General features: G+C 44.8%; 1 protein-coding gene across 1 annotated transcript in view; it reads right to left on the bottom strand.

The window, feature by feature from the left end:
• Window positions 1-14958, bottom strand: part of LOC115462209 (probable ATP-dependent RNA helicase DDX60) — a 368606-nt gene that overhangs the window by 227895 nt on the left and 125753 nt on the right. The window contains exon 10 of the mRNA XM_030192223.1: window positions 4356-4505. Coding sequence (XP_030048083.1) covers window positions 4356-4505 — 150 coding nt within the window. The remainder of the gene's footprint in view (window positions 1-4355; window positions 4506-14958) is intronic.

The raw sequence follows: 14958 nt of genomic DNA, 5'->3' as shown, positions 1-14958 counted from the left end.
AAAATCGCTGAGGGGACACTCTAATTCCATTCATAAACACAGATAATAATAAATAAAGCTGTAAAATTTCACGTTGAAATTCCAAGCAGTTGCTGAGTAAATAGCAAAACACCCAAAGGGATTACCTTTTTGCCTCACCCTGTATATATACAAGATACAATAGGTTAACAGGACTGAGTCTCTTCCCTGTTCGATTTTCTCCAAATCTCAACTATGCCCTGTTTCTAGGGTTTGCATTTTGCTTTCACTCCAATGTTATACAGAGAGAGGTTTTTGTTGTTGGGGAAGGGCAGCACTGCTGAGAGGGAGGGAAGGGAGGGAGGGCAAAATTCCTCGGGCCCGGGCCTCCATGGGGAGCCTGGCGCCAGGGTCTTTCTGTCTCTCCTGCTCCTGCCGGGACCCAAGTGATTGCGTCCCGACAGGAGCAGGAGAGAGAAAACTCAGGTACCACTGCCGGGCCCCCCTTGGAGGCTGGGGAGGACCCGGAGGAGCAACTCCAGAACTGCTCTTCTGCTCAGCTGAGCAGCTGCTTTTCTTGTCAAGGCTCATGCTCGGTTTTGAAACCAAGCATGCCCAGAGAGAAAAAGCAGCTGCAAGGGCAGGCAATTGGCAGCAGTGCTGGAAGACATCTTCTGCTTGGCAGGGCCTTGGGATACCCGTCAGCCAATAAGGTATTTTGCGGCAGCGATATGGGGGGGGGGGGGGGGGGGGGGTGCGGCAGCGATCTGCAAGGGCAACCGCGATCCAGAGGGGGCGGCGACCACAATCCGGGGAGGGCCGCTGCAGTGGCGGCCCTGCCCCGGTGCAGCCCTGGGAAAGGAAGTGGAGGGGAAAGGGGAGATACTGCAGTTGGGGGGAGGGAAGGGGAAAGGATAGAGGCTACATTGTTAGGCAGTGAAGGGGAGAGGAGAGAGTGGTTTGTGCATTGATAGGCAGATGATCAAAAACCCCAAGTTGTTCCGAACAGCGCTGTAAAATGAGCGCCAGAACAGCGTGGGAAATAAAGCCCCAATGATCAGAGCTAATAGCATGCAAATTTATGTGCGCTATTAGCTCTAACAATTGGGGTACTTCTGCAGGAGGATTGTGCCTGGGCATGCGCTCAAGGCACAATCTTCCTACAGAAGTTGTTTGACAGGTCCGAGCAGGGCAGGGTGCCCCCATTTTGAAAGCGGCACTCACAGGAGGAAGTGCTACTTCGAAAAGGTACAGGGGCACTAGCTCACCAGGGTGGGGAAGGTGCCCACTGGGCCACCAGGGGAATCTTTTGCCATCGGTGATGCAGGGGCCCACTGGGCCTCCAGGGAAACATTTTGGCATGGGGAGTCTTGGGTCCACCAGCAGGGGGGGGGGCCTGTAAGCATGCAAATGCATGCTGGACAGGGTTCCCCATTCCTCCCCAAAGCTCTGCAAACCCTAACACCAGCTCTGAGCTGACGTAGGGTTTGCTGCAGGAGCAGAACCCGTTTGGCGCGCTGTTCATTGAGCATTAGGGAGAAATAGGGAATGCCATGTTTTGCATTGTTCATTGTGTTCAGAGCCGGCAAGCTCATTGCTACACACGTTTGCTGGCTCTGATCATCATGTGGGAGCAAACGCGAGAGCTAGTACTGCACTAATGGCCTCTAGCGCCCAAATTTGATTTTGATCATCGAGGAATGAATGTGAAATGCAGGGGTGTTTTGGAGGAAGCGAGCATCATTCCTGCATGATCTGATCTGAAGTGCAAGGGGCAGATCTGAAAGGGTTTATTTATTTGTTACATTTGTATCCCACATTTTCCCACCTATTTGCAGGCTCAATGTGGCTTACATAGTACCATGGAGACATTCGCCAACTCTGGTGATGAAACAAGTACAAATTGATGTTATGGTCGAATAAGATTCATGTGTTACAGACACATTAGAGAATCATAGAGAAGGGGAGTTATATAGGGTTCATTACGGGCTTTGGTTTTGTTGTGTTGCATGGTTCAGGCGCTTAGGTTGGATCGGTAGGGTATGCCTTGTCGAACAGGTTGGTCTTTAGTGATTTCCAGAAGTTAAGGTGGTCATAGGTTGTTTTCACGGCTTTTGGTAGTGCATTCCACAATTATGTACTCATGTAGGAGAAGCTGGATGCGTAAGTTGATTTGTACTTGAGTCCTTTGCAGCTAGGGAAAAGTCCATAGACCGTTATTAAGTGGACTTGGGGAAAAATCCACTATTTCTGGGATAAGCAGTATAAAATGTTTTTTACTTTTTTGGGATCTTGCCAGGTATTTGTGATCTGGATTGGCCACTGTTGGAAACTGGATGCTGGGCTTGATGGACCTTTGGTCTTTCCCAGTATGGCAATACTTATGTACTTATGCCACTAAGGATTTGATGGCATGACCTTGAACTGGTAATTGAACTTTGATTTGCTCTGCTTTTACAGGCCTAGTAGTTTTGTCCTGCTCCTTTTTTCTGTTTTCAGCTCAACAGGATTAGGACTACTGAACTAAGAACCTTTATTCACAACTACAGAATGAGGAGAAAAAAATAGCTATGGATGTCAATAAAGTTCGTTGAATGGCGACCACCATTATTTGCAAATCCTGTGATAAGGATTTTTAAAATCATTGAAGCCTCACTACTTTAACCTATCACCTTAAAAACAAACGTCCTTTTGCTCACTCATCTAAAGCATCTGTTCCTAGTAATCTGAACCTTGGAAGTTTCAAGAGCAAATCAACTGTTGTAAGTAAGGCAAATCTGATGCAATGACCAAAGTGTTGATACAATGGCTTGTGATGGATTTCCAACTGGTTAATGTGACCACAGATGCAGGGCTGCAGAGAACTTAGCAGCTGCAAGCTATTAGCATAGCTTTTTATCCATATCGCATGATTTCGATGCATAGTTCAAGAAGCTGGTATCTATTACTCAGACAGAACATGAATATATTTGGCTTTCCATCAAACAGCTGTTTGCTATGGGAAACTTCAAGCCATAAACTTTCAATCTGCAACAAAACTCTGGCGATGAAAACAAGAAACAACCACAGATGAAAACGAACTGTCATGCTGAGTTGGAGGCTCAACTGGCTACAACGGCTCTGAAGCCCCTGGGTCATTGCCAGTGTCAAATAGTTCTCAATGTTCTAGAGGGCTATGAGGCAGATATTCCTCAGAATCTGAATAGCACAGAGGCAAATAACTCATTGAACACTGCCAATCAACTCTGGAGGGTGAAGAGAAATCCTGGAAATAATAGGAATCCAAGATAGAAATAGTGTTACCCACTTTATCTGTCTGCATCTGAGGACCCTGAAAAGAAGCTGCATCTAAGAATGATGTGGTTTGTAAGAGAGAGGAGGTAAAAAAGGAAATAGTTCTTAACACGTTTTAATAACTTTAGTTTGAAAAAGACACTTTGCACTACCTTCTTTATTTGATCTTTCATGGTCAGGTGGAATCCATAATTACCCCTAGCAATCATAAAGCATATACAATATTGAATTCTATATTATTAATCTGAAACTTAACCATTAGGACAGATATAGAAGTGGCCCAAACCTTCTATCTGCTTTTTACCATTGCAGATGAATAGGCAGGTGGCTCACTGGTTTTCTTGGACCCCACATTCTTCCTGATGAATTCTGAGGGGTCAGGGCAGGAGGAGGAGGAGTAAAATGGGCCATATGTGCTCCCCATGAGGGGACTGATAAAGAGATGGCGATAATACTCCCGATGAATGCAGTCTATTTTTCCATTGACCTCACGAACCGTTATGCTGAGCTGGAGCCCAACAGGTGTATGGCTAAGTGTACCCACAGGGCCCTCATTCAGACCCTTGTGGTGTTTCCCTTTTCTTCCAAGCTCATGGGTACCTGAGGTTGGCCTGCTGGGATGAAGGAACTGGTCCCTGCCATTCTTGTCCAACGGCATTTTCCATTTTTTTTTTTTGTTTTTCCTTTCAAGTCTTTCAATGGGAAGCAAGTATATCTATTGCAGTCAGGCAGAATGGAGAAACTGAGGCAGGAAGAGAAGCAATTATCAGCACAGGAACCCCCCCCCCCACCCCCCATACATGCTCAAGAAACTCTGGTAATGTTCCTGAGCTCTGAGAGAGCTGTACTTCAGTGGGAGGCACCAGGTGGCATTAACCCTCTAGTGTGTGGGCATCTTTCTCTTATAATGCAATTTCCTTCAGGACCAATAAGGACACTAGTGCTCTGTACTACAAAACACAAAAATCTGGTTAGTGGTCATACAACATATCTATTGAATTAAATCCTAATAGAAAATCAAGATATAAATGAATTCTTAACATCATTCATTATAATAATAAATACTTAAACTCCTTTAATTACTGAAGGCTTGTTATCATTACCTTGAAATGGAATTTGGTTTACATTAAGAAAAGGTGTTGATGTTTCTCGCAGAGGAAAACTCTGTCCAATTTCACATTTTCCAACCAGTTTAAACACAGTGTTCCATAGATGTTGGTATTCCTCATCGATTTGTTTCCCAAACTTTAATCCTATAGAAAAAATATTCACCATCAGTTTACATTTATGACTGAAATATTGTGTTGCATCTATGAAAATTACTTCCTGAAGTATCAATGAACAACAAGGATATAATATATTAGGCTGAAGAATGACAAACATTTATGCAGTTCACCCTTTTCAGTTTTCTCTTTGGCAGACTGCTAATTGAAATTCAAGGAAAGGAAAATATATTTAATTTACTACAGTTTTATTTGCCAGTAAAAGTATTACCTTCATTATCCCCCAACTCTCAGTAGATCAGTGTCTAGAACAACATTTCTTAAATGTGTTTGGAGGCAGTGGCCATTAGAGCCTCATCTTTTAAATACAAGGGTTCCATTACCTACCCTGCATTTCTAGTACTTACACCATAATACAGAGAGTGCTGTTTTCAACCAGCCCACTCTTGAACCATCCTATCAGTTTCCAGAACTCAGCCATCAAACACACTGGCTAGAATGCCCTGCACACCTGATCTCGCTGTTATGAGCATTTCTCATAGCACCCATGACATACCAATCAGTAGACACAAATGGTGTCCAATAAGTAACCACTGTCAATTCCTCATAAAACTTCATAAATTAGCTAGCTGAAACATACAGTCTATCAAAAATAAAAGTATATTTTATATAGCTTTAGATAATTTTTAAAAATGTCTTCATGGTAATTGATTTATGAATGTTTATTAATATCTAGTAAAAAAAGGCCCGTTTCTGACACAAATGAAACGGGCGCTAGCAAGGTTTTCCTCGGTGTGTGTATGTTTGGGAGAGTGTATGTGAGAGTGACTGTGTGAGAGACAGAGTGAAAGTGTGAGTGTGTGTGTATGTGAGAGAGTGAGTCTGGGTGTGAGTGTGTTTGTGAGAGAGTGTGTGTGTGAGAATGAGAGTGTGTGCAAGTGTGTATGTGAGACACAGTGTGAGAGTGTGTGTGTGTGTGTGCGAGAGAGAGAGAGTGTGTGTGAGACACAGATTCTCTGTGAGAGTGAGTGTATGAGACCAAGCGAGTGTGTGAGTGACTGTGTGGCACATAGAGAGTGAATGTGATACAGTGTGAGACAGAGTGTGTGAGAGTGTGAGTCGAAAGACATTGTATATGAGAGAGAGAGTGTGAGCCCTGCCCTCCCAATCCATGCCCATCTGTCCCCTGCCCCCTCCATTCATTCTTTTCCAGCAATTCCCCTCTCTCCCTGAGCCCTGCCCTCCCAATCCATGCCCATCCATGCTACTCTGTCACCTGCCCCCTCCATTCATCCCTATCCAGCAATTCCCCTCTCTCCCTGAGCCCTGCCCTGCAATCCATATCCATCCATGCCCATCTGTCCCCTCCATTCATCCCTATCCAGCAATTCCCCTCTCTCCCTGAGCCCTGCCCTCCCAATCCATGCCCATCCATGCTCCTCTGTCCCCTGCCCCCTCCATTCATCCCTTTCAAGCAATTCCCCTCTCTCCCTGAGCCCTGCCCTCCCAATCCATGCCCATCCATGCTCCTCTGTCCCCTGCCCCCTCCATTCATCCCTTTCCAGCAATTCCCCTCTCTCCCTGAGCCCTGCCCTCCCAATCCATGCCCATCCATGCTCCTCTGTCCCCTGCCCCCTCCATTCATCCCTTTCCAGCAATTCCCCTCTCTCCCTGAGCCCTGCCCTCCCAATCCATGCCCATCCATGCTCCTCTGTCCCCTGCCCCCTCCATTCATCCTTTTCCAGCAATTCCCCTCTCCCTTCCATGACCCCCCCTCGCATCCATGCTCCTCTCTCTCCCATGTCCCAGCCTGGCCCGCCCTCTTCTCCCCCCCCCTTCGCATCCATGCCCCCCCCCCTTTGCATCCATGCTGTCGTTTCTCCCCTGCCCTCCCGCTCCCATTGTTCAACTTTACTGCCCACCCTCTTCTCTCCCCCCAACATCCCTTTTTTTTTTTCTTTTTAAATTTACCTCCGTGGCGGTTCCGGCAGCGCAGCGTCAGGGAAGGAGGCGGCGCTCCCGACGTCTAGCCTTCCCTTCGCTGTGTTCCGCCTTCTTCTGACATCATCCTTGACGTCAGAAGAAGGCGGAACACAGCGAAGGGAAGGCTAGAGACGTTGGGAGCGCCGCCTCCTTCCCTGACGCTGCGCTGCCGGAACCGCCACCACGGAGGTAAATCTAATATAATTTTCCGCCCTCGACGTCATGACGTTTGACGCGAGGGCGGGGCAGAGACGGCTGGCTGGCTTCACACCATGAATCCACGAACCCTACAGCCAGGGAGTGTTTGAGTGACTTCAGAACGTTGTCTTCAGAACGTTCACGGTGCGTTTTATTATATTAGATGAGCAAGGGAGACCAATATGGCAATAACCTAAGAAGACACATTGCCTTTTGTGGACTAAGATTATTATTGTAATTTCTTCTAATTTTTTCTTGTACTTAATTTGTAAATTGAGATGATTTTCTGTGTTTCAATATTTGTGTTTATTCATGAATGTAAATATTGATGAATAAATTAATTGAAAAAAAAGAAGACACATTGCCCTGGATTCTATATATGGCACACAAAATTGTGCACGCATATTTTGGACATGCGCCCAAATTGCACACACAATTTAACTGGAGTCATGAACCAATTAGTGATAATTGGGCTCTAATGCTCAATTATAGGCGTTAATTGGCAAGAATTAGGATTTAGTGCATGCATTTTGCTAGTTGCTATTCTATAAAGACGTGTGCATAAATTCTTATGTGTGGATCCAAGAAGGGGGCATGGCTATGGGAGGGGTGTGGGCGGGCCTGAGCATTCTAAGAATCTGTGCACCGAATGCTGTTTTATAAACGACATCTCAGTTGGTGGCACAGATTGCAACAACCAGGGCTGTGCTAACACGGTAAGCACCGCAGGGGGGCGCCGACCTCTGGAGGGCACCTACTGTTTCCTGAGGTCAGTTCACTTGCAAAATGTTTTACCTGAAGCTGTGATTCTCCTCTCTCCCCTGCCCTCCCCTCTTTGACCACAGTGCTCACTGAGGCAGGCAGGCTCTGCTGAAGCTGTTTAAAAGAATACAACCAATGCTATTTATGTCTTTGGTGTGGGACGAACTCCTCATTCAGGGTGAGCTTGAACAACATTCAAATTAAAGAGAACAGCCAGGTTTGGAGGGAGGTGTGCAAGTGAGACTGGGGAGAAATAAAAACTAAATAGTGTAATTGTAAAAATCTGTAAGTGGTTCAAAGTTTTTGTTTTTTTTTTCTCTGAGCTTGCACACCGAGAGGAGGGCATGACTGCAATGATGTTTGCATAATTATCAGTAACCCGATAGCTACAGCTAAAAGCCATTTCATTGGCTGATGGTTCCAACAGTAGTTTCAGAGGAAGTTTAGCTGAGGTAGTGTACAAGAGCTGGTAAGTGAAAATATGATTGTTTTTTTTGGTGTTTGTTTTTATATAAAAGATTCTCCTTGGATAGGGAAGCGTCTGTGATATGTGAAAATATATTTTGCTTTAATGAAATTGCTAAACTTTAGAGTCAGAGGCTTATCAATGATCAGAAAAAGAAAGTCACCAGACAACAAAGGTAGAGAAAAATCATTTTATTTTCATTTTAGTGTTTGGAATATGTCCATTTTGAGAATTTACATCTGCTATCTTATTTTGCAATGTATAGCAATTTGTTTCTAAGAATATTGCTGACAATTCCTGTCAGTGTGGCAAGTGGTGAGCGATCATTTTCACGGTTAAAAATCATAAAAACTAGTAAAAAATGCCCGTTTCAAAAGGGAAGGAAATGGGCGCTAGAAAGGCCTTCCTCCACCCTCCCTCCCTCGCTGTTCCAGACTCTGCCGTCCCTCAGTTTTCACCCCCCCTTTCCGCGACCCAGTCGACCCCCCTTCTCGGTGAAAACCGTCCCCCGCTGCCGTCCAGTACCTGTGCTGACGGGGGACCCCAACCCCCATCAGCCGAAGTCCTGTGCTGGCCTTTGAGGCATTGCTTCTTCAATGATTTTGTGTCCAAGTTGCTCTGCGTGCATCTGACATCAGACGCACGCAGAGGAATTTAAACCGAAGATCATTGAAGAAGCAATGGCGCGAAGGCCAGCACAGGACTTCGGCTGATGGGGGTTGGGGTCCCCCGTCAGCACAGGTACTGGGCGGCGGCGGGGGACGGTTTTCACCGAGAAGGGGGGTCGACTGGGTCGCGGAAGGGGGGTGCAGTGGGCTGTAACACACGGGGAGGAGTAGGGAAACATGCTCCGCGTGTTTCCCTACTCCTCCCCTTGCTTTGGTATCAGCTGTCACCGACGTCAGTGCGTGCCTGCCTAGCAGACCACCTCCGAGGGAGGCATGGTCCCAGGCACATCCTGTTGGAGGTGAGAATTATTATATAGGATTATTTGCGATCAAGTATTTCGCAAGAAAGGCTTGTAAGCCTTGCCATGATTGCTATTGAGAATGATATATGTGCCCAGTTACATATCAAAGATTTAATTACTAATTTCGTGAACATGAAAGCACGAAAAGCTAAGTGGTTGTAAACCCTCTATTTGTTCAGCAATCCCACAAAGATGCACTCCATCTTTCAGCTCCTATTTCCTTTGCATCTTGTGCCACACTGCAGGGGGGCACCAGAGACCCTAGGCATGGCCCTGGCAACAACTGTTCTAGAACTGAAAATGTGCTCTTTTTAACATGGTAAGAGTTCAATGCTTGGCCTCCGACATTAATCCTGACACTCCTTCTATATCTATTTCAGCAATTTTTAGCTTAGCAGCAAGATCCTGACTTCTTAAGCCACAAACTACTAATATAGATAACTAGGCAAGTATTGGCTTCCTGGAACAGGCAACGTCTTCTCTGTTTGTGCTTATTTTTAATGTTCATCAGTGCAAGAGTCTGATGTTGCTATAGCTCAGTTAATATCTGTGCACATAATCTAGGGTAAACATCACTCACCACAGAAATGAAAATCTGAGACACAGGACTGAAATTTTATAGTGGTGAAAAATCGGCACACTAAGCACTATTCTATAAATGGCGCTTAAATGTTAGGGACCATTTACAGAATAGCGCTTATGCCGGGAACTTTAGGCATGGTGATTTGCACCAAATAACCCTGATGTAAATCCTCACACCTAAATTAAGCATGGATCCCCCTTATTCTATAAGTGTGCATAAATTACAGGAATGCCCCTGATTCTCCCATGACCCCCTTCCATAGCCATGCCCCCTTTTAGGAGCCACATATAAATATGTGCACGTAAATTTTAATTGATGCCAATTAGCACCAATAACTGATTGTTAGAGCCCAATTATCAGTGCTAATTGGCTCATTATTCAATTAAATTGGGCAAGTTGGGCACAGGCCTGAAATTTGCACATGCAATTTTTAGCTCCATTTATAGAATTTGGGGGATAGTGTAAAAGAGGGAAAGAAAGTTTCTGGACATGGTCACTTTAAGTAGCAAAATCAAAGCACAGAGGGTTGTGGGAGACTGGCCAAGAAGGTTTCTTGGGTATGTGTCTGTGCTGCTGCTGTGCTGTGCCAAAAGCACTAGAGTAGAGATCAGAGGGAAGTTTGGAAGGGCCACAAACCCAGAAGAGTGCATAGTAATGCATGTGGACAAGGTAATGCTGCATTGGGGCTGGGTGAGAGTAGATAAACTCAAACAAGGAGCACCATGGGAACAGGAGATTGGCTGAAAGGACTTGGAAAGTTAAGAATATGTTGGGACTAGTGCTCTGGGGCAGAACTGAAAGAGTAAGAGTGATCTTGGAGGAAAAGGGATCAGGAGGATCAAAGTGCCTGTGAATGTGAGTTCTGCAACAGGAAGAATGCAAGCAATGAAAACAGTACTGGGTGATACAGTGAGTAAACAGGAGCACAAACAAATTGAAAGGTGTAGGCAGATTAAAATGTTCTAGAGAAAGAGCTACTGTTATGGCTGGTTGTGAAATTTGGATGAAGAGGATTGCAAATGTGTATGTGTCCACATAGGAGTCAACTTTTCAAAATGATTGGGCATGCCAAACCCAATGGAAATACAGAGGATCTCCGCTTCCTAGTTTTCAAGATTCTGCAGTGGAAGTTTCTGCAATGAGTCGCACTCTTCTCTCCAGAGTTTGTCCTTTCCTTCATCAGGCCTTCTACGTAAAGAAGGGGATTATGGCTGAGGACAGGCCAGAGAATTGGGGTCCTGTGAGACTGAGAGCCATTCTGAGGTCATCCCAGTGACAAGATTTAGAGAACGTGGAGCTGCTAGGGTCAGAAGAAGCAGTGATTCTAATGCAAAAGGTCCTAGAGGCTAGAGACCCCTCGGTGCAGCACTCCACCGAGATGGAGGAGGAAATGTACCTGGTGAAGGATGCCATGGTGATCCAGATATTTAGGCCGGATGAACTCCCCTATCTGATTTCTTAGGTGCTAGCAGTGTTAAAAGATTTCTGAGAAGCAGCTCTCAGAGGTAGACAGGAAAAGAGATCTGTTTCTGGAGTGTTTCAGGAAGCTGACCATGACCTTTCCCATGCGCGAAGCAATGAGTGAAATAGTAGATGCAGAGTGACAGTCACCAGATGTTGGCCTGTGAGTCAGTAAATTCGTGTTTGTACCCATTGCCTCTACAGGAGCAGGAGAGATTTTCCCTTCCTAATGTAGACCAAGAAGATGACCATTCCAGTGGAAGGTGGAGCAGCATTGAAGGATCCTCAGGATCAGTGAATGGAGGCCCTGTTTAAGCAATCCTTTGAAGTGTCAGCATTGGCTGTTCAGGTGCACATATGCAGGGTTTACACATAAGGGGTAATGTGGGTACCAACAGTTAGGTGCTAAATATGCTCATAAGTCACCAGAATATTGGTATATACTCATAAATGCATAAATACCACTAATCTGACTAAGTGCTGTTCTCTGATTATGTGCATATCAATATCAACTCACGCTTATACACTGCCGCCCTCCCCTAACAGATCCGCAGCGGTTTACATCATCAATTAAAAATATTTAAACAAGACAATACATCAAACAAATTCATATAAAAGAAACATTTAACATACCATGGTCAGACCAAATTAAGAAAATAAATAAGTTAATTTTCTTGCAAAAAGAAAAATAGTTTTCATCTATTCTAAAAGAAGTAGGAAGTACATTCCAGTAAAGAATCAGAAATTCAGAAAACATAGCCTTAGCTATCTTATGAAAATGCACCCCCTTCACATAAATAGGATGCAATATTAACAAACTATCCACCTTATAATCGAAAGAGAAAAACGCCCATATTCCGGTCTAAATCGGGAGATGGACGTCTTTCTCTCGCGGGCGCCCAAATCGGTATAATCGAAAGCCGATTTTGGGAGTCTTCAATTGCACTCCGTCACAGGAACGAATAAAGTTGACGGGGCGTGTCGGAGGCGTGGCGAAGGCAGAACTGGGGCGTGGTTATCGGCCGAGGAGAGATGGGCGTCTTTAGCTGATAATCGAAAAAGGCGTTTTTACCGTGATTTTGGGTCACTTTTTTTTTACCCTTTTTTTCACAAACAAGTCCCAAAAAAGTGCCCCAACTGACCAGATGACCACTGGAGGGAATCGCAGATCACCTGCCCTGACTCCCCCAGTGGTCACTAACCCCCTCCCACCAAAAAAAACCCACTTTACAAACTTTTTTTCCCAGCCTGTATGCCAGCCTCAAATTCCGTACCCACCTCCATGACAGCCTTTCCCTGGTTCTGATGTGGGTCTCGGGTGAGTGTGATACCTTTTCTGTTAAGGACACTGCAGAGTCACATCAGCAATGCATTGTGGTGGGTGTAGGGTATTGGGATCCGTGATTCCACTAGCTTGTGTTAAATGCTCACGATGTTGGTAGTTGGTAGGCTATACTCCCATGGTGCTTTTCTCTCTGCTTACTGGGTCAGAGTGTGCTCTGTTTTGTTTCCGGTAGTCCATGAGGTAGTAGCCATTTTTGTAAGCCAGTTTTACATCCTGTTCATGTGTTAGCCACATTATAGCACTTAGTTCTTACCTTGAATGCTGCTGAAAGAGGGCATTGTACACCATTCTGCCAGCTCGGACCTATTGCGAGACTCGTTGCCAGTGGGGCACAACCTCTGATCTGCAGTTAACTGTGAGTAAACGTGCTTATTCAAATAAAGGATGTTTTCAGCGAGATTAGTCTTCAGGTGTCAACTGATGTGCCAAGGTTATACAGCAGCAACAAGCCCTGTCCCTGGAGCACTTTTAGAGGGTACTGCAGTGCACTTCAGGCAGGCAGACCCAGGCCCATCCCCCCCCCCCACCTGTAACACTTGTGGTGGTAAATAGGAGGACTCTGAAACCCACTGTACCCACATGTAGTTGCCCCCTTCACCCCTAAGAGCTATTATGGCAGTGTTGTACATTTGTCCCTCCCACGACCAAATGGCTTGGATTAGGATATTTCTGAGCTGGACGTTTTTATTTTCCATTATCGCAAAAAAAAAAAAAAAAACGCCCAGCTCAGAAAGGACCAAATCCATGGCATTTGGTCCGTCCAGACCGTATTTTTGAAACAAAAGATGGACGCTCATTTTTTTCGAAAATACGGTCTGTCCCGTTTCTTCACGTACCCGTTTTCGGACATAGATGCCCATGGAGATGGGCGTTCGCGTTCGATTATGCCCCTCTACGTAGTCTTTCTGACAATCTAACTGAGAATACACAAATTAAATCAGTCAGTAAACTGGAAAAGAAAGCATAAATGTTTGGAAAAACAAACAAAGGGATTTGTACAATATTATTTGTTGAACCGGTAACCAATGCAAATGAGTATAATACGAAGAAATGTTATTGAACTTCCTAAGATTAAAAATTAAGTATTTTGAACCAACTGCAATTTTCTCACTAATTTAGTGGAAATATTCAAATAAAGCATGTTACAATATCTTCAACAGCACATAGTTTGCAGGTTGGTGTACATATGGACAGGGTCTGGGGGGAGCATGGGCAGGGCCTGCATGCAGGTAACTCATAGAATACATGGATATCTCTGGAATCTAGATACAAGAATTTACACCAGCTCTACGGCTGGCATAAGGGCTCACATCTAAGTGCATACCCATATATATAACCAGTTACATTAGTATTCCATAAAGGAACCTTGAAGCTCCCATTAGGCAAACTCTAGGTGCCTAAATGTAGGCACCCTTTATAGAATTGCCCTCATAGGCACCCGGTATAAGAGTCTTGGACAGGCTAAGCCTCCCTTGCTGAGCTCTGAGGGGTTTAAATTGTTGATTTACCTCCATCCTCACAGCAGGAGCTGCAGTGAAAGCCCTCTAGCCTTTTATAAGCAGTTGTAGAAATTGGTTTATGGTTTGTTTACCTTACTGCTGGGAGAGCGGGGGAGGGGGGTTGGCTGGAGGTGTCCTGTGTTGCCAGGGAGATATTTAAAGAGGATGACTTCCTGACCTGCACTGAGGACAGATAGCAACAGAATCGGATACTGGGCCAGCATGATCAGAAAAAGTCACCAAACAAAGGTAAAAAAGATCATTTTATTTTCATTATAGTGTTTGGAATATGTCCACTTTGAGAATCAGGTGCTCAACATTAAAAGTTTATATTTATTTACTTATTTATGGCATTTTATCCCACATTAAACATGAATTAGGGTGTTTTGTGGCTCTTCATGAGAATTGTGATGATATGATCCCTTGTTTCATATTGTTGACGGTCTGCATTTTCCGTATGGGTGGTATACTACTACTACTACTACTACTTAACATTTCTAGAGCGCTACTAGGGTTACGCAGCGCTGTACAAATCAACAAAGAAGGACAGTCCCTGCTCAGAGGAGCTTACAATCATTGGTGTATTAGGTCTGCCCAGTGTAATATTTATGGTACAGTAAGGTTATGAGTGTGTTTTTGCACAAAATTGTGCATAGTGTTTTGCAGTTGAGCGATTGTGCTTAGAATATGCTTTGAGCAACCACTTTATTTTTTGACATATGATACATATCTAATATCTAAATTTAATAAAAGGTATTAATTGTGACTTTTATTTTTATTTATTTATTTTTTCTGTGTGTTATCAGACAATTATGGATTTAAGCTCCACCCCTGGCCCCACCCCTAACCCCGCCCCCGTTAGCATCCCCAAACAGTTGTGCCACCAACCGCCTATGATTGCCCTCATTGTGTATTCACTTAAGTCTGTGCATTTCACAGAAGGATCTTGGTCCTGCCAACACTGCTGACAGATGCTGAGTGATGCCATATCAATCAGCATCTATCAGCAGTTCCAGCAGAAAAAGATAGCACACTTTCTGCTGTGGATCAAGGAAGACCCTTTAGAGACATAAATCAAGACGCTGGAAAGGTGTTGGAGCTGGGTACTACGATCTTCTTGGTGCTGGATATCGGATGGCTGGCAACAGGGCATGGTGTCTAGGAGGTATGCAACTCAGTGGAGAGGAGCCCTTAGAGTATCAGGCAAGAAAAAGGG

The sequence above is a fragment of the Microcaecilia unicolor genome, chromosome 2 (genome assembly GCF_901765095.1).
Source record: "Microcaecilia unicolor chromosome 2, aMicUni1.1, whole genome shotgun sequence".
NCBI lineage: Eukaryota > Metazoa > Chordata > Amphibia > Gymnophiona > Siphonopidae > Microcaecilia > Microcaecilia unicolor.
Note: the sequence above shows the minus strand (reverse complement) of the source record. Positions and strands in the feature narration are given on the sequence as shown.